Source organism: Nansenia antarctica (assembly GCF_963989245.1).
Source record: "Nansenia antarctica genome assembly, chromosome: 3".
In the NCBI taxonomy this organism is placed as follows: domain Eukaryota; kingdom Metazoa; phylum Chordata; class Actinopteri; order Argentiniformes; family Microstomatidae; genus Nansenia; species Nansenia antarctica.
Genome location: NC_137688.1, coordinates 37,334,736 through 37,350,204, shown reverse-complemented (window position 1 = coordinate 37,350,204; position 15,469 = coordinate 37,334,736). Strand labels below are relative to the sequence as shown.

The 15,469-nt window shown below is 45.3% G+C and overlaps 2 protein-coding genes across 3 annotated transcripts in view; both read right to left on the bottom strand.

The window, feature by feature from the left end:
• atp9b (ATPase phospholipid transporting 9B) overlaps nucleotides 1-2,763 on the bottom strand; it is a gene marked incomplete at its 5' end in the record, with an annotated part of 59,689 nt that extends 56,926 nt beyond the window's left edge. For both annotated transcript variants that reach the window (XM_080525847.1, XM_080525846.1), the window contains one exon: nucleotides 2,684-2,763. In XM_080525847.1, the coding sequence (XP_080381973.1) occupies nucleotides 2,684-2,763 (80 nt within the window). The remainder of the gene's footprint in view (nucleotides 1-2,683) is intronic.
• A 1,848-nt stretch (nucleotides 2,764-4,611) lies between these two features.
• Nucleotides 4,612-15,090, bottom strand: sall3b (spalt-like transcription factor 3b; the record flags this gene model as incomplete). Its single annotated transcript, XM_080527227.1, has 4 exons — nucleotides 4,612-5,004; nucleotides 5,414-5,763; nucleotides 6,744-10,007; nucleotides 15,009-15,090. 4 exons carry the CDS (start codon nucleotides 15,088-15,090, stop codon nucleotides 4,612-4,614), a joined length of 4,089 nt encoding a protein of 1,362 aa, XP_080383353.1.
• Between the last annotated feature and the right edge of the window lie 379 nt (nucleotides 15,091-15,469).

Sequence of the window (15,469 nt, the reverse complement as noted above, 5' to 3'; positions counted from 1 at the left end):
CTGCCTGTCTAGTTTTGAGAACACTTTGAACATTCTGTTCTTAGCCGATCTCCATCTTTGAGCGAGCCAGACTACCGCTCTCCAATGCAACACAGCCAAATTGTGACAGACAGTTCCTACGCTGCAACAATACGCTCAAGTCCCTATGAGGATATCAGATTCACCAACACCCAGGGGAGTCTGGGGGAGACAGAAATCGGAGGAGAAATAATTTACTTCCATGCATTACAATGAGCCCGTCCTCCGATTTCTACCTCCACCAGCCTCTCCGGCTAACACTATACTAGTGAATAGAAGACAACAGCATCTCCCCTGGTTACTGTAGAGGCCAGGCCGGTATCCTCTCTGCTTTCATGCCATTCCATAGGTAGCCTAAGTTATTCAATTTCTGCAATTAAGCTAGATGATCTTTCCTAAAAACAGATCTTAGGCTTACAACCTCTTTCCTGGAATGATAATTGACCCCATTCAGGATAACTCAAGCATCATTGATAATCCATCGAATAATAAAGAAGCCGTGAAAAACGTGCAGAATACAACAGCCCATCTGGCATAACATGTTACAGCAGGCTTACCCAACTTCTATAGCCTGCTTTATCAAAACAGGTAGGATTTTTAGACATTTTAGACATTAGTAGACATCATTATCCAAAATGACTTACAAAATGCACATTTGTATAAAGTAGCCTAAGACTTAGGCCCTAAGTGAATCATCTATACATCAGTCATCATAAGAAAAACAAATCTATGCTAGGACCAGGTGCCCTTGGAAGTCACATCATACTTCAACATCGCTCCTCTGGTCAGCCATGTTCCCTTAGTGTTTCCTTATCAAAACAAAGCCATATTGTTTCCCCTGCATCAATGCGGAGGAGTCGGAGGATCTGAACACCAAGATGAACGATATGAGGGGGAGGGGTTGTTGTGTAATATTCTGGCACAGCATCCGTCGACAAAATCTTAATTCTTTCCATATAAACACACAAAATGAGCAACAAAGAAAAAAAAGCCTCAAATGATGGACAATGAAAATGTAGGGTTTGTAGTTGTAGTAAAAGATACAAGGGCACACAGGGAGGGGCGGGCAGATGGAGGGGCTTAGCACAGCAGGATTACGGGCTTAGGAGAACCCACGGAACAGCAGCACTTGGTGCGTTTAAGCCTAGCGGGGAGGGCAGGGTGATGTGCCAAGGCAGAAGCCAGCAACCATGTGATGAACCAGGGAGATTCCCAGCTTCCTCTCCTGATCATGGAGGCTTCAGTGGGACACGTGTGAGGTCCTGTGTGGCTCGACCGGTCGGCTAGAGCAGTGTTTCTCAACCCTCTCCTCGGGGCGCCCAGCCGCTCCACATATTTGATCTGTTCTACCACCAGCACACCTGATTCAACTAATACAAAGCAATTATGGTTTGGTGAGCTTGAATCAGGTGAACAGATCAAATATGCGCCCCGAGGAGAGGGTTGAGAATCACTGGGCTAGAGGCTAAGTGGATCCTTCTTGGGAAGACCCTAACCCCTACCCTAAACCCTAACCTTAACCTTAACGGTTTTAAATGTGAACCTCAATGGGGTGACGTCAGAGTCGGGCCATCCCAAGCAAGGATCCCACTTAGCATTTATCAATGCAGTGGACTGGAATTGATGATGCTGCTGCTGCTGCTGCTGCGCCTAGGAACCTCTAATACAGTACTGTGGAAGTAGGTGTCTACTGTAGACAATTCTGCCCTGGTTGCAATCACTTTCTGGCTAGCAAGCTGGTCCTACCGGGGAGCAGTGCAAGCTAAACAGATCTGTGTGTGTGCGTGTGTGTGTGTGTGTGTGTGTGTGTGTGTGTGTGTCCTTCTAAACCTGCACACACAGACACAAACTGTGTTATATATTATATAAACCCTAATTCATGACAAAGTTAAACTGAGATGAACCAAACTGAGATTAAGCATTCTCCATCATAATTGCTGGAAAGGGAAATGTCCTAGCCAGCACAGTAAGGTTCAGGTCAGCCCTGTAGTGTGAAAAGCCCCAGATAGGGCAACATTCGACACCGCATAACAGCAAAAGCGCACAGCTGAGTTATTGACAAACTGTCTCGCTCATTTCACTTCCTAACTGTCTCTGATGATCCCAGCAACCCGATCCTGCCCGCCACATCAGATGTGGTCATGAGATGCTTTAGTTCCGCATAGCTACGTAGTTACCCTTTACGAATCGTCAATAATCTCTTGAAATTGTGGTGGATTTATGGACCTTGGCTTTGCTTGACAATTCCCCCAACGATTCCAATCAACGTGAAAACAGTCCTGTGCTTCCTAGTCATGTGATGTGACGCACCGAGACCCAAGGCGTGGGGAACTGTTCAACAACGACAACAGAGTTCAAACCGAGTTAGCTATGTATTTAGGAATTACTCCGGTGATGATCACATTACATTAGCTGTCCACCGTTAAACAGGCTTCCTAAGTTCATATGAATCTATAATAAGAGCTGTAGCTCGCAATTACATGCCTGCTTCGACATGTGGGTGTGAAGCAGCTGTCAGAGAAACAGTCCTGTTGACAGCAACGTCAGTAGCTAAACAGCAAAACACCCAAACTAACAGTGAACCAAAACAACTGATATGAAAGTGTATCTTTCAAAACTACGTATCGGGTCATTGAGCAAAGAAATAAGCCGTTTGTTTCAGTACCTGGAATGTTTTGCCGCGTTGTAATAAGCAATTTTTTTCGTGTTCTTCCGCACTGGGTTTAACGGGATGCTGTCAGCCATCTTGGCTGGACCCGACACGGCATGACGTCACTGTCGGTCCCTCGGAGTTGACGCTCCGACACGTGTCAGCCTGTTTGACAGATTCACACCTGCAAACTCTCGCTAGATTCATCACCCCACATTGTGTTTTTAAAATTACGAACGCACGTCTGTTCAGATATTCATTAAAAAAAACACAGTTTTCTCACTTGTAAATATTTATTTAGATGAAATATTGTAAACTACACAAATACATGATTCATTCAGTAGATAGGCCTAATAGGCCTTCTTATAAAAAAATATTTGTTGAGAGTGTCATAATGAGGGTCATTTCCATTGCTTGGTAGGTCCCCTTGCTCATGGTGCACCATAGAACACTAGTGTCTAACCAGGGGTAATGCATGGAACGCCACGAGTAATGGTATCAAACACACGTGCTTGGTACCATTCCTGACTCCATTCCATGCATTACAATGAGCCTGTTCTCTGATTTCTACCTCCACGAGCCTCCCCTGTGTCTAACCCTCATGCGGAGTAGGGGCGTGTCTCTGTGACCTAAGTGTGTAACACCTTCCCTGTGCATTCATATAGATCTAAAGAAAAAACTGTTCTTCTGGGACGAGGTCAAATGCTAAAGAGCAACAAAAACATGGTGATGAAACATTGTTTTAATAAAGCAATACACACCTGTTCATGTATGCAATTGTAGGCTACTCCTTCCTCGTGCTTACACCAACGGCCTAATCCTATTGAAGCTTCAACTTGCAGAGAAAATAACTTACAAGAGCTCGCTGGCTGGCGTGATGCGTAGCAGGCCCATGGTCAAGAGTAAAGTCCAGCAAAGGCAGATCATGGGGAGGCAATTCAAGTTGCAATAAATTCACAATGTTCCTCAAATGATTGTCCATCTGTAGGGTTGCACAGTTACTCAGTCTTCTTCAGGCTAACTCCCTTGTGCAATTTGTTTTGTGACATTGTTTGTTGGTGTTTGAAGTGTTCACAAGCTGGAGTTGAATTTTATTCGAATCCCGTTAGACTGTCAATCCAGATGAGGTAGTAAACAGTGCATACATACCGTGTGTGTGTGTGTGTGTGTGTGCGTGCGTGCGTTCGCTGTGGTTGTTGTTAATTCTAGATGTTCCTTTCCACCCAATCATTTGCATGTTGCATCTAGAATGTAAGGAAATATTGTTGCTGCGTTGGGGTCAGTTCCATTTCAATTCATCCAATTCGAGAAGTTAACTGCAATTTAATTTCCCCAAAAAAATTGGCGTGTAGAGTATGTTTGGAATTGAAATCAGAATTTCTGTTTACTTCCTGAATTGACTGAATCAAAATGGAATTGATCGCAAAACTCTGATAATCAGAGAATGCTATACACGACACATGTTTGTAACCTCTAGAACACTTTGTAAATACAGTACTGTACATGTGAGGCCTTGTAATAAAGACATTTATTGTGCTTTGCACCAACTAGCAGCAGTGGTCAGCAGAGTTAACCGATTTCCTCTTCTCTTTGCTCTTTTATATTACATTTTCCCTTTTTCAAAGTAACAGTTGAACAGTTTAGCCTATGTTTCTCCAGAGAGCACCATGGACATTCTGAAGAACAAGTGAAACAACAGTTCCTGTGACAACATTTTAAAAATGACAGTAAAATAGAACAACACATGAATACTAGAGCTCTGTGAATGAATAAAAAGCTGTTTTATCTGTATATAATATAATACATAAGAGTCCAACATGTTTTTCTCTCTTCTGTCTGTTTCTTTTTTTTTTCTTTTTTTTTTTTACAAATAAATCAATAGTTTTTATCTCTCTACATGGTTTGCATAATGTATCCCTCCTCGTCAATCTGTCCCACTTATTTCAATTGATCCCAATCTCTTTACTGTCGTCGATCAACATGGAAAAGTTCACCCCCAGCTCCATGCCTGTCTTCCCTAGGCTGGTCATGGGTGGGCTGCCCCCTGGGTTCACCCCCCTGTCCCTGCCCGTGCTCATGGCGTGGATCTGGGGGAGCCCCCCGTTCTGGATCACTGAGATCTCATTGTTCTTCATGGCCAGGCCGTTGGTGATAGCGGCAGCGTACCGATTCCAGAACCCTGGGTCCACGTTCATGGCTCTGGCCGCCAGGTCCTTCTGGAACATCTCTCCGAACTTCACGGCGTCTCCGCCCAGCAAGGCCATGGGGTTCTCTATGGAGAGACGCCGGCCTCTACGCGCTGGAGTGTTGTTCCACATGTGGGTGCCCATGTGGACCTAGAGAGGAAGAGGAGGAGGAAGAGGAAGAGGAGGGGGAATTAATAAATCAAAATATGTTTGTCAGAGACTGTAGAGCCCCCCCCTCCCCCCCCCCCTCTCATCTTGAAGCAGAAAACATTATAAAATCGCACATGGTTTTAATTCCAAGCAGGATTCTAATTACACATCTGTCGTGGTGCCCAACAACTCTTGGATGGAGGGGTCCAAACAAGATCATTTTATCTTTTTTTTTTTGGGGGGGGGGGGGGGGGGGGTATATTGATATTGAAATTCTCATGGGGGGGAGCTGATTTGTTATGAGGATGCTTGGCCGGGGGTACTATGGGGGTCTTATGGGGGTGCTAAACCCCCCTGTAATTCGAAACCTAATAATCCCAAGAGGAGCATGCCCAAGCCAGTGCTGTACCTTCAGGTTCCCTTTAGTGGTGAAGGCCCTGCCACAGATGGAGCAGCCGAAGGGTTTCTCTCCCGTGTGCGTGCGCTCATGGATCTGCAGGGCACTGGCTGAGGAGAAGTTCTTCCCACACGAGTGGCAGTTGTGCTGTTTAGGTGTCCGGCGGGGTAGAGGAGGCCCGAGGAGAGAGGTCAGTCCTGGGCCCCCTAGTGGTGGAGGAGCCGCTGGCATCTGGAGGCTGAACGGGAGGCTGTGGGGCCGCTCGTTGAGTAGGACTGGTCGGTTATGATGTCCGTTCACTTCTGTTTTAATCGTGCCCTGCGCAGAGCTGGCGGCCATGTTGGGCATGTGCTGGCTGCCACCTGAAAACAGAAGAGGGGTGAGGGGGTTAATAGAGAGATAAGGGGGAGGGGGGTTAACAGTGAAATTGGATGAGATGTGGGGGTTAACAGCGAGATGGGGGGGTTATTAGAAAAAGTGGGGGGGTAACAGAAATCTCTGCACATCTACATCTGGAGAGGCTGGTGGAGGTTTAAATCGGAGGACTGGCTCAATGTAATACATGGAATGGAATCAGGAATGGTATTGAACACAAAGTGTCCTCATTCCATTCCAAGCATTACACTGAGCCCGTCCTCCAATTTCTAACTCCACCAGCCTCCCCTGATCTACATGTAGAGAGTGAGCTGGAAAAAATACACACTTTGTTTCAAATCCTCCTAATTACATACAAATCACAAAATGGTCTTGGACCAAAATACATATCAGATCTCCTCCCACCCTATATTCCTGCAAGGTCCCTAAGGTCAGCTGAGACAAATCAGCTAATAATTCCAAGAGTAAAAACAAAACACGGTGCAGCAGCTTTCAGTCACACTGCTGCATGCCCCTGGAACAAACTCCCTGAAGAAATCAAACAGGCCCAAACCCTTAAAATATTTAAATCTAAGCTAAAAACCTTCATGTTTTGCACCAGTTATGATTAAACACAAACACTTCTATCAATGTCTTTTTTCCATTAACTATTGTCTTTTTAAAGGTTTTATCTATTTACTTCTTATATTTGCTTTTATTCATTGTCATTTTTATTTTCTTATGCTCCTCTTGCTGTATTTTTAAATAATGCATGTAAAGCACTTTGAATTGCCCCTGTTGTATGAAATGTGCTATACAAATAAACTTGCCTTGCCTTGCCTTGCCTTGCCAAACAGCAGCTATATGAATGAAGTTCTATAAAACATTTTGAAGTGACTTATTCACCACGATTCATCTTAAAAAGAACAAGATATTATCAATAGATATTGTTATCATCAACACCATAGATATTGTTACGGCATCTTACCACGTTCTCTGCTGAGGAACAACATACTGTAGGGGCTCTCCTCCTTCACACAGGGCCTAGTAGACAGAATCCCCCTAAGCTCCTGGGTTTCCAGTGTTGTTGTTGGGTTGGGGGAATCAGACCTCTCCCTCTTAACTGAGGCTGTCATCTCCTGAGACTCCTGGGTCCTGTGGTTGGTAGATGGTGACCTGTGGTGGTGGTGGTGGTGGTGGTTGTGGTGGTGGTGGCCCTCTGGGAGGCTCCGTGCTGGGGATGCAGGGACGGGCACGGACGCGGAGGTGGAGGATTCGGACACGGCTGGACTGACCGCCTTGTGATTCTCCATCTCCACGTCTATCACTGTCGAGGAGGAGGAGCCGAGAGCAGAGCAGCGTTCTCTGTCCATAAACCCGTTCATGATGAACTTCAGCCCGAAGGAGTGGTTCAGACTCACGGTGGAGTCGATCATCCTCATCTGGTTCTCCAGGGCAGCGATACTGGACACAACAGCAGATGATCTAGGAGGGGAACAGGGGGAAGATATCAGGGGTTTGAAAGGATCGAAATCCCCCCCCTCCATGTTTTCGGTCTCTTCCTCCTCCACCTCCACCTCCTCTTCATCCCCATCATCCTCCTCCCCCTCTTCCTCCTCGCCCATGGAGTTGTCGTCGCATGTTAAGTCATTTTCGTAGTTGCTCAGACTGTCATAGTTCCCCTCGTCAAAGGGGAGATCGGCGTCCATGGCGTCGTCTCGTAGCGTGCAGCCATCCGTTAAGAGTGGTGAATCGGGGATCTGACCGCCCATGTGCATGTGGATGTGTTGCTGCAGCACCACTGCATTCGTGAACTTCTTCTGACAGATGGGACACGAGTGTTGCACCCGGAGGGGTGGGTTCGCTCTGTGGACGCTGATATGCGTCTTCAGGTTACCTTTGGTTGTGAACGCTCTCCCGCACACTCTGCATTTAAAAGGCCTCTCCCCGGTGTGGATGCGGTAGTGCATCTTCAGGGCACTCTGGCAGCTGAGGACGCGGTGGCAAAGGAGGCATTGATTGGGGTCTGTTATCTTTTTGTCAATGTTCTCCACCAGTTGTTGGAGCTTCGTGGTCTCTGAGGTTTGCAGGAGGCCATCGAACGGGAAATCGACCTTGAACTGGTCTGTTGAGGAAGCCACCAGATGTGGAGAGGTGACAGGGTTGGAGATGGGGGACGTTGGCGCACTGGGATCTGGTGTGGTGGCGGTGGTGGAGGTGGTGGTGGCTGTGGTGGTGACGGACGCGGTTGTCAAGGCTGCGCTGTTTGCTATGGTAGCTGGTGGAGTCGCCCTTGGTCTGGCGATGCAGTTTTGAGGCAGGTGAATCTCGGCTTTCAGTACATGCGAGACTCCCCTCTCTCTGTGCGACTGCAGTGGCTCTGAAGCGTTAGGAAGGGTGGGTTCATTGCTCATAGTGTCAGGTGACAAAGACAGACATTCGCTGGAGGCAGGGGAGGGTCTATATGGAGATTTGTTGGACGGCGTGACGCTCAATGAGTCACATATTGAACTTCCCATTCCGGTGAGAGTGGAGGGAAGCTGCAGACCCATTGGGGTGGGCAGCGTGGCTAGAACAGGTTTGCTATCCAGCCACGTGGCTCCCGGTTTCTCAGGAGGGAATGACATCCCATAGGGAATCCCGGAGCTCGTCGGCACGTTATCCAAGTACTCGGGCACGGGGTAAGGATTCATCTGAAGGTGGGGGTACTTCTCTTTGTGTCTCTGGAAGTGGACTTTAAGGTTCCCCTTTGTGGAGAAGCGGTTCCCACAGATGTTGCACTTGAAGGGCCTCTCCCCGGTGTGCGAGCGCAGGTGGATCTGCAGGGCGCTGTCGCTGCCAAACACTTTGGCGCAGAACCGGCACTTGTGCTTAAAGAAGGGCTCCTCCGGACCGGGCTTGGTGTCAAACATGGACACGTTGGGCAGCTTGCCCTTCTGGTGTTGCTTGATGAGGGCTGCGAGGGGGTCCAGCGCGTCGGCCGTGGCTGCAATGCTGGCCAGCGGGTTGGGGAAGATGACGGTGCTGCTGCTGCTGCCGCTGCCGCTGCTGGGCGGGCTGTGAGGTAGGAACGGCAGGCTGGACGAGGAGGGGCTGAAGATAGTGCCGCTCTGTCCCAGGGACAGCCGCACAGGACTGCAGGTGGATCGGAGTGGTGTCTGAGTGCAGCTGACACTCATGTTATGTGTGTTACCCGTGTAGGGATGCAGTATAGTGGAAATGCTGCTGTAGTTAGACGGGGGAGGTGGGGAGCGGTAGTCAAAGGAGGAGGTCGAGGTACACCTGACGTCCCTCTTGTCGGTCTGACCACATTCAGACTGCGAGGAGGAGAGTGTCTGCGATCTCTCCAGCATGGACGCCAATGACACGGAGGCGGCATGTCCGTTAACAGCTGAGGGCATGGTCCCCGACAGTGGGAGGACGGGGGGAGCGATGAGACCCTGGGGCTGGAAGGGGTTGGGGCCCAGCGACAGGGCCCTGGAGGCCGGGTTCAGGGCTGTTTGCGTGGGTTGTCTGTTCATGACGGCCACCTGGCTGCGGATCTGCTCGATGAGCTGCAGCTGGTGGACCTGCTGCTGTTGCAGAGCCAACAGGTGCTCCAGGATCACGGGGATGGCCGCTGTCGCCGCTTTCCCACCCCCACCACCACCGCTGTGGATGACCTGGGAGAACTGGGCCACAGCCACCCGGGTGTTGTGGAGGATCTCTAGGGTCACGTTGGTGCTGCTGGGTGTACTGTAGCTAGTCACAGTGGAGGACATCTGAGAGGGGGGTGGCTCGGCCGACTGAGGACTGGCCGTTTGCTGTTGTTGTTGGTGGTGGTGGTGGTGGTGGAGATCCTGCTGGGACCGCTCCTCAACGTCCATGGGCTCGACCCCTCTTTCTGCTGTGTTAATCTCTCCTAAAATATCCGCGCTGTCATTATCAGTCGCAGTCTCCACTCCCAGGTCACAGACGACCGCCTCCGTGAACTCGACATCCGCTGAATCGCTGGGGGCCAGACTGGGAGCCATGCTGGGGGCTGGGGAAAGCCCGGCTGGGGACATGACGTCCTCCATTAAAGGAATCCCCCCCTCGTCCTCCTTTACGATGAGCACCGGAGGGTCCTCGGTCTCGGTGCAGCCTCTCTGATGCTCACACAGTTCGGCGAAGTGGAAAAACTCGGCGCAGCACTTTTCACAAACGTGCGTTTCCTCGCCGCTACCGCCGCGGCTGTCACTCTCCTCCTCCTCCACCGTTCCCTCCGATAGAGCTGCATAGAGAAACAGGGGGAAGAAAAGAAAAAGAGAGAGAAACTATTAGTGAGACATTCCCCAGCATGACCGACTGTAACTAATTACATTAAGAGACAACATTTTGAAGGATAAACAAAATCTATAGCTTTTCTTTTTTTCCGATATTCAGTCCACTCATTTGCAGCTGCTTATTTTCTTGTGTGAAATCAGTCAGATTGTATGTCCTATCAATTGTGGTTTCGGCAGCTTCTATGGAGGTTATTGATTTCCAATACATTCATACAATTCCGTACAAGTGCTGTGTCTGTTGAGGACAAATTGGGTCTCTGATTGACTCATCTTCATTCTCCATTGCAATCATGCACTCCCATTTGCACAGGAATTTCAAATGCTATTAAAATACTATTTAAATACTATTAAAATACTATTTAAATACTTTGAATACTATTCCACAACACACGTCTATTAGAGCATGTCTAAGAAAAACGTTAAATGCCATTTTTATGCCATGTTAAAATAGTGAGTATAACAAAAGCCCTTACACTGCCCAATGACTGCAGTCTAGTTAGCTGTATATCTAAGAGTTCCAAGATGGCACTTTATGTACATTTGTATGTACATTTTTATTAGTCTTTTCTCCAAGCACCAGGGGAGCCCCCCCTCCTAAATGTCGTTGTATGGTACCTGTACTGTATTAATGACAATAAAGACCATTCATTCATTCATTCATTCATTCATTCATTCATTCATTCATTCATTCATTCATTCATTCATTCATTCATTCATTCATTCATTCATTCATTCATATCTACATCTGATATTCGTTTACCTGCCCAATGACTGCAGTTTAGTTAGCTGTATAGCTACATCTGATAACACACAGAAGATCTCAGCTTCTGAGATTCATGTTGTTTTTCCCAGTCTAATATATGTAATAAATAAACACAAAGAACACAAGACAAACATGCTGTCTATGTTTACACATATGAGAAAACATTCTGTGAATTAAAATAAATAAATGAGATAAAATAGTGGTTTGAGAGGTTTGTGTTATAGGGGAGTTTGGCACGATCCTTATTCCACATGTGTAATAACACAAATCAACAACCCCACTACTATGCAATTACAAAGCAGTAAGCAATGCAATGTGTAACAGCAAACTCGTTTACATAAGGTAAAGGGGCAACATAATAAAAAACTCTGATTTCTCTTTATTCTGAGTCTTTCTTAAAATCAGACATCTTCTTCTACAGTGCCAGCAATCACCAAGGCAAAACAAGACGCTCTTTTAGACGTTAAGCTTCTCCCAAACGACCCAAATCAATGGAGTTGATTGGCAATGCGTCGTCCGAAAAGCTCCGAGTCATTCTAGAACCAGCTCAGTCATGCTAGAACCAGCTCAAAGTCATTCTAGAACCAGATAGACATCGCCATGGCAGCTGGTCAAGCTGTGAGACATCAACAGGCAGAAGACTTGGCCAGCTGGGGGATGCTGTTATTCCCGACTCAACAACACTTTTCCCCTTACGTTCACATTGAAGTGTCGCCCCCCCCGCCTATAGTTCTAAAACAACTGAGTTCAATGGGCGTAGTGGGAGACATTTTGTTGTTGTTGTATAAATCTGTAAGGTCATTAGAAGAAAAAAATGCCAATGTTACAAAAGTGGATTCCTGTAAAGCTGCCATCTAATTCTGAATATGTACCCCAGTTTCACTGTGTTTGATACCGATGATCAAAACTGGTTAAATATCACTTTGGAGAAATGGAATAACCATTACTACTGCAAAACCACATTGTCTATGTTGTTGCTTAGGGGTTCACTGTGGGGGGTTCACAACTGAAGCTACTATTTCCCCCAATTTCTGATGATGGAGATAGTAAACAACAAGCATGTGATTCACTCCATGGTGTCACCATGGAACAACTACAAAGAGACTTGTTTTTTTGTGATAAAAAGTCAATAAAACTCACTTTCTACAGGCTAATTTAGAAAAGCAGGGTAATTGTGATGGCGCCCATGCAAAGCAGCTCTGATTGATTCCTTCTCTCTTCCTCTTGCTCTCTCTCTCTCTCTCTCTGATTGTGTGTGTGTGTGTGTGTGTGTGTGTGTGTGTGTGTGTGTGTGTGTGTGTGTGTGTGTGCGCGTGTGTGTGTGTGTGTGTGTGTGTGTGTGTGTGTGTGTGTGTGTGTATGTGTGTGTGTGGGTGTGGGTGTGTGTGTCTGTATGTCATACAGTCAATAGATTGTCACAACAATTGCACTACTAATAACAGGTCAACACAGAGAATCTGTTTTTCTTACTAAAATGGCAAACAAAACGGAGCTTAGAGTCTCTGAACACAGAGTCAGTGTCATTGGCTTATCTTAGTGGGAGGTCTCCAGATCACCAATGGAAGGCCATCTAGCAAACACAAGTAAGCAAGGCAATGTTGACAACATTGGATTGTCTACGCGAAACATCAAATATGCTATTATTAACTGATTATTAATTTACTGCAATACAAAATAAAACATCTTGTCTTCCACATAATAAATGAATAATTTTGGTGACAAATTTTGCCTATATTTCACAAATGTAAAAAGAAAAAAAAGGATACAATTATCAAACCGATTCTTTAACACTTTAACACGCCTTAAATGAACAACATTATGGCACATAGAAGTGCCACAATTGTTTTTGGAGTGTATTGGCCAGCTTGGTATGTACAGCAATTTAAATAAATGTAACACTGAAAGAAACTATTTACCAAGATGTACAACAGCCTACACAGCATCCAGGCCCTCTCGAAAAACGTTGTCTATGTCTCCGAGGTCAATGGCGCCGATGTACTAATTGCATGATCATCCTGACACACAACACTTGCCCCTTGCAGGGTGATGTGGACAAAGGTTAAATCAGCGGCTCAATCAAAGCCCATCTCCCAGCACACCCCCTGCCTGGCCGGGGGGGGGGGGGGGGGGGGGGGGGGAGACGAGCTTTGTTGGCACTCAATGCAATCCCACCTTTTCATAGTCGTCTCACAAGAAAAGCACTAATGTGCCACGTTTGACAACAATACAGGTCAAGGAATGAAGACCCAGAGAAAAGTGACATTGAATAATTGATCTGTTTATAATGTTTGATATGTTGAATAGAAATAAATATTAAGATATTAATTATACATTTTTTAATTGCATACATACAGAAAAAAAAGCAAGATAAATTAGAAAATGTATAATTTTTTGATTTGGAGGAGCGTGAAATTAACAAGTTGAGTCTGACTAACCTACGTCTGTCCAATAACTGGACATTTGCTGCTTCATTTCGCTTCTGCTTGATGACCATGACACTTTTAAAACTGTGGAATATACAAGGAATTCGTCAAAATTAGGCAGATGTATTTGATTGTAGCTCATGTATTTAGGTTTTATGACTTAATCTAAAAGTAAGATTCACTTCAGGACGAGGAAAAACTAAAAACCCCATGCATTAAATGTTGATGGCTTTAGGCCTCTCTTTTAAAGGAAAATGTGATATTGATGTAGAAATTTAGAACATTTTAAATGTACAACTGAATAGTGAGGGCAGCATTAGGCCTACACGAAGGCCAATGCAAGGATGCCTGAAAGATTTAACATAGAAGGATAATAATTCACACAGTTAAATAATAGATTATACACACAACTAAAATATGTATACAGAAGGCTAGAGAAACAATTCAGAGATCAAAATGGCATTGATTTTGAAGTGAAAATACAATTATTCTCAATAATAAAATATCTTCAGAAAACCATACTGTATTGATTGCCTATTATATTCTAGAGTAAAGTGGTAAAATACTATCCTACATTTGGCTGTTTCAAAATTGATATATTATAGAAATCGAACATGCCTATTTCATATTCGTTGGGGTGAATATGAAACTTTTACAACCAAAGAATGAAGAGGTGAATGAAATGTAAATGTTTGACTCTATACTTGTATTAATAATTAGTCAATGTAGTCTCTTCAGAACAGATTGAGAGGATTGGATTGAGAGATCGTTATAGGCTACCTTTAGTCAAATGTATATTTAATAAACAACAATAAGACCGTGAAGAAGTAGACCCTTTCATGTGTACATAATACGCAGAGCTAAACCAAAACATTTCTCTCACTGAAGTTAAAACCTAAAAGCTGATATAGCCTACTTTTGCTTTTTGTCTATAAAAATTAAGACACATATATTTTCATTATAGACATTTTCTTTATCAAAATGAATCAGCTATATAAGCTTTTAGGTTTTAACTTAAGTGAGAGAAATGTTTTGGTACAGTAGGCCTACAGTAGGCCCACCTTACGCACTGAATAAGCGGTTTTGAGGGAAATATTTCCTTATATTCAATGACATGACAGAGGCTGTGTGTAATTACAGATTCAAACTGATGTAATTACGCATCATTCAATGGAAACATTGTCAGGGGTAAGTGATACAAGCGATGTATTCAAAACTTCAAACTGAAGAGGCTTTGCTATTTGGATACTTCGATACCTTCACACCCTTCAGGACTCTGGAACATTAACATGATTGTTGCCAAAATACCGGTAAACAAAATATATAGGCCGAGGCTTGGCACACCGGCACACAGTAATGAAAATAGCCTATGGCTTGACCCATGTCAGACATTTAATGTATACTTATTTGGCTGAATAAAGGCCTACCAAGTTCAATCTATTCTGATAGATTGTAAAAGAAACGACATTGATAATTATCATGCAATTCAGAAACCATGGGCTGGATCAAGTGATGCGCTTCTGAGGCATGCTAGTCGAACAACTTTGCAAAGTCAATGAAATAGCCCAGTAGATTACGCGAGGTCGATGGGATTTTAGAATGCGAAATATCTATGGATAATAGAATTGGAATTAATCAAGAAACTTTTCATTTGTTGCAGAAGTAGTCTGTACTTTATGAATAAAATATAAGGGGGAAAAAGTTAGTCAGCCTAACCGAAAATCTCTCCCGAAAGACTTGATGGCATACGGTCCCCCACATACCATTTTCTGAGGCGACGTCAGTTTGCAACGTTTCTTCGTCCGACTTGAGATGTTGCGGTTTCGCTTGCTTGCGGCGGGACATGTTGTTCGTTCTCTGCGAGTTGCTCTTGCCTTTCGCCGATACATCGGCAGCCAACGAATGGAACCCGTCAGAGAGAGTCGGGTCAGTGAAATAAGGGATATTAGCTGGTGTTACCCATGTGCAGATTGCGCATGTCGCTGTAGTAATTATGATGGAGGATAATGCGTTACGACTCTTGGTGCCTTTCGATGGGGGATTGGCTAAGGTCCAGCAGACTCACACTAGATATGGAAATGAGGGATGGCTTTGATAATTACACTAGCCTCTGATTTACTTCCTCTCCACCTGTCTGTCTTTCCGCGGGGTCCACTTCCAACAGCGCGATGAACACCATCTAAAGTTGCGCACGGGTTTCCTCTTCCTCCTGTCTCGGTTTAGT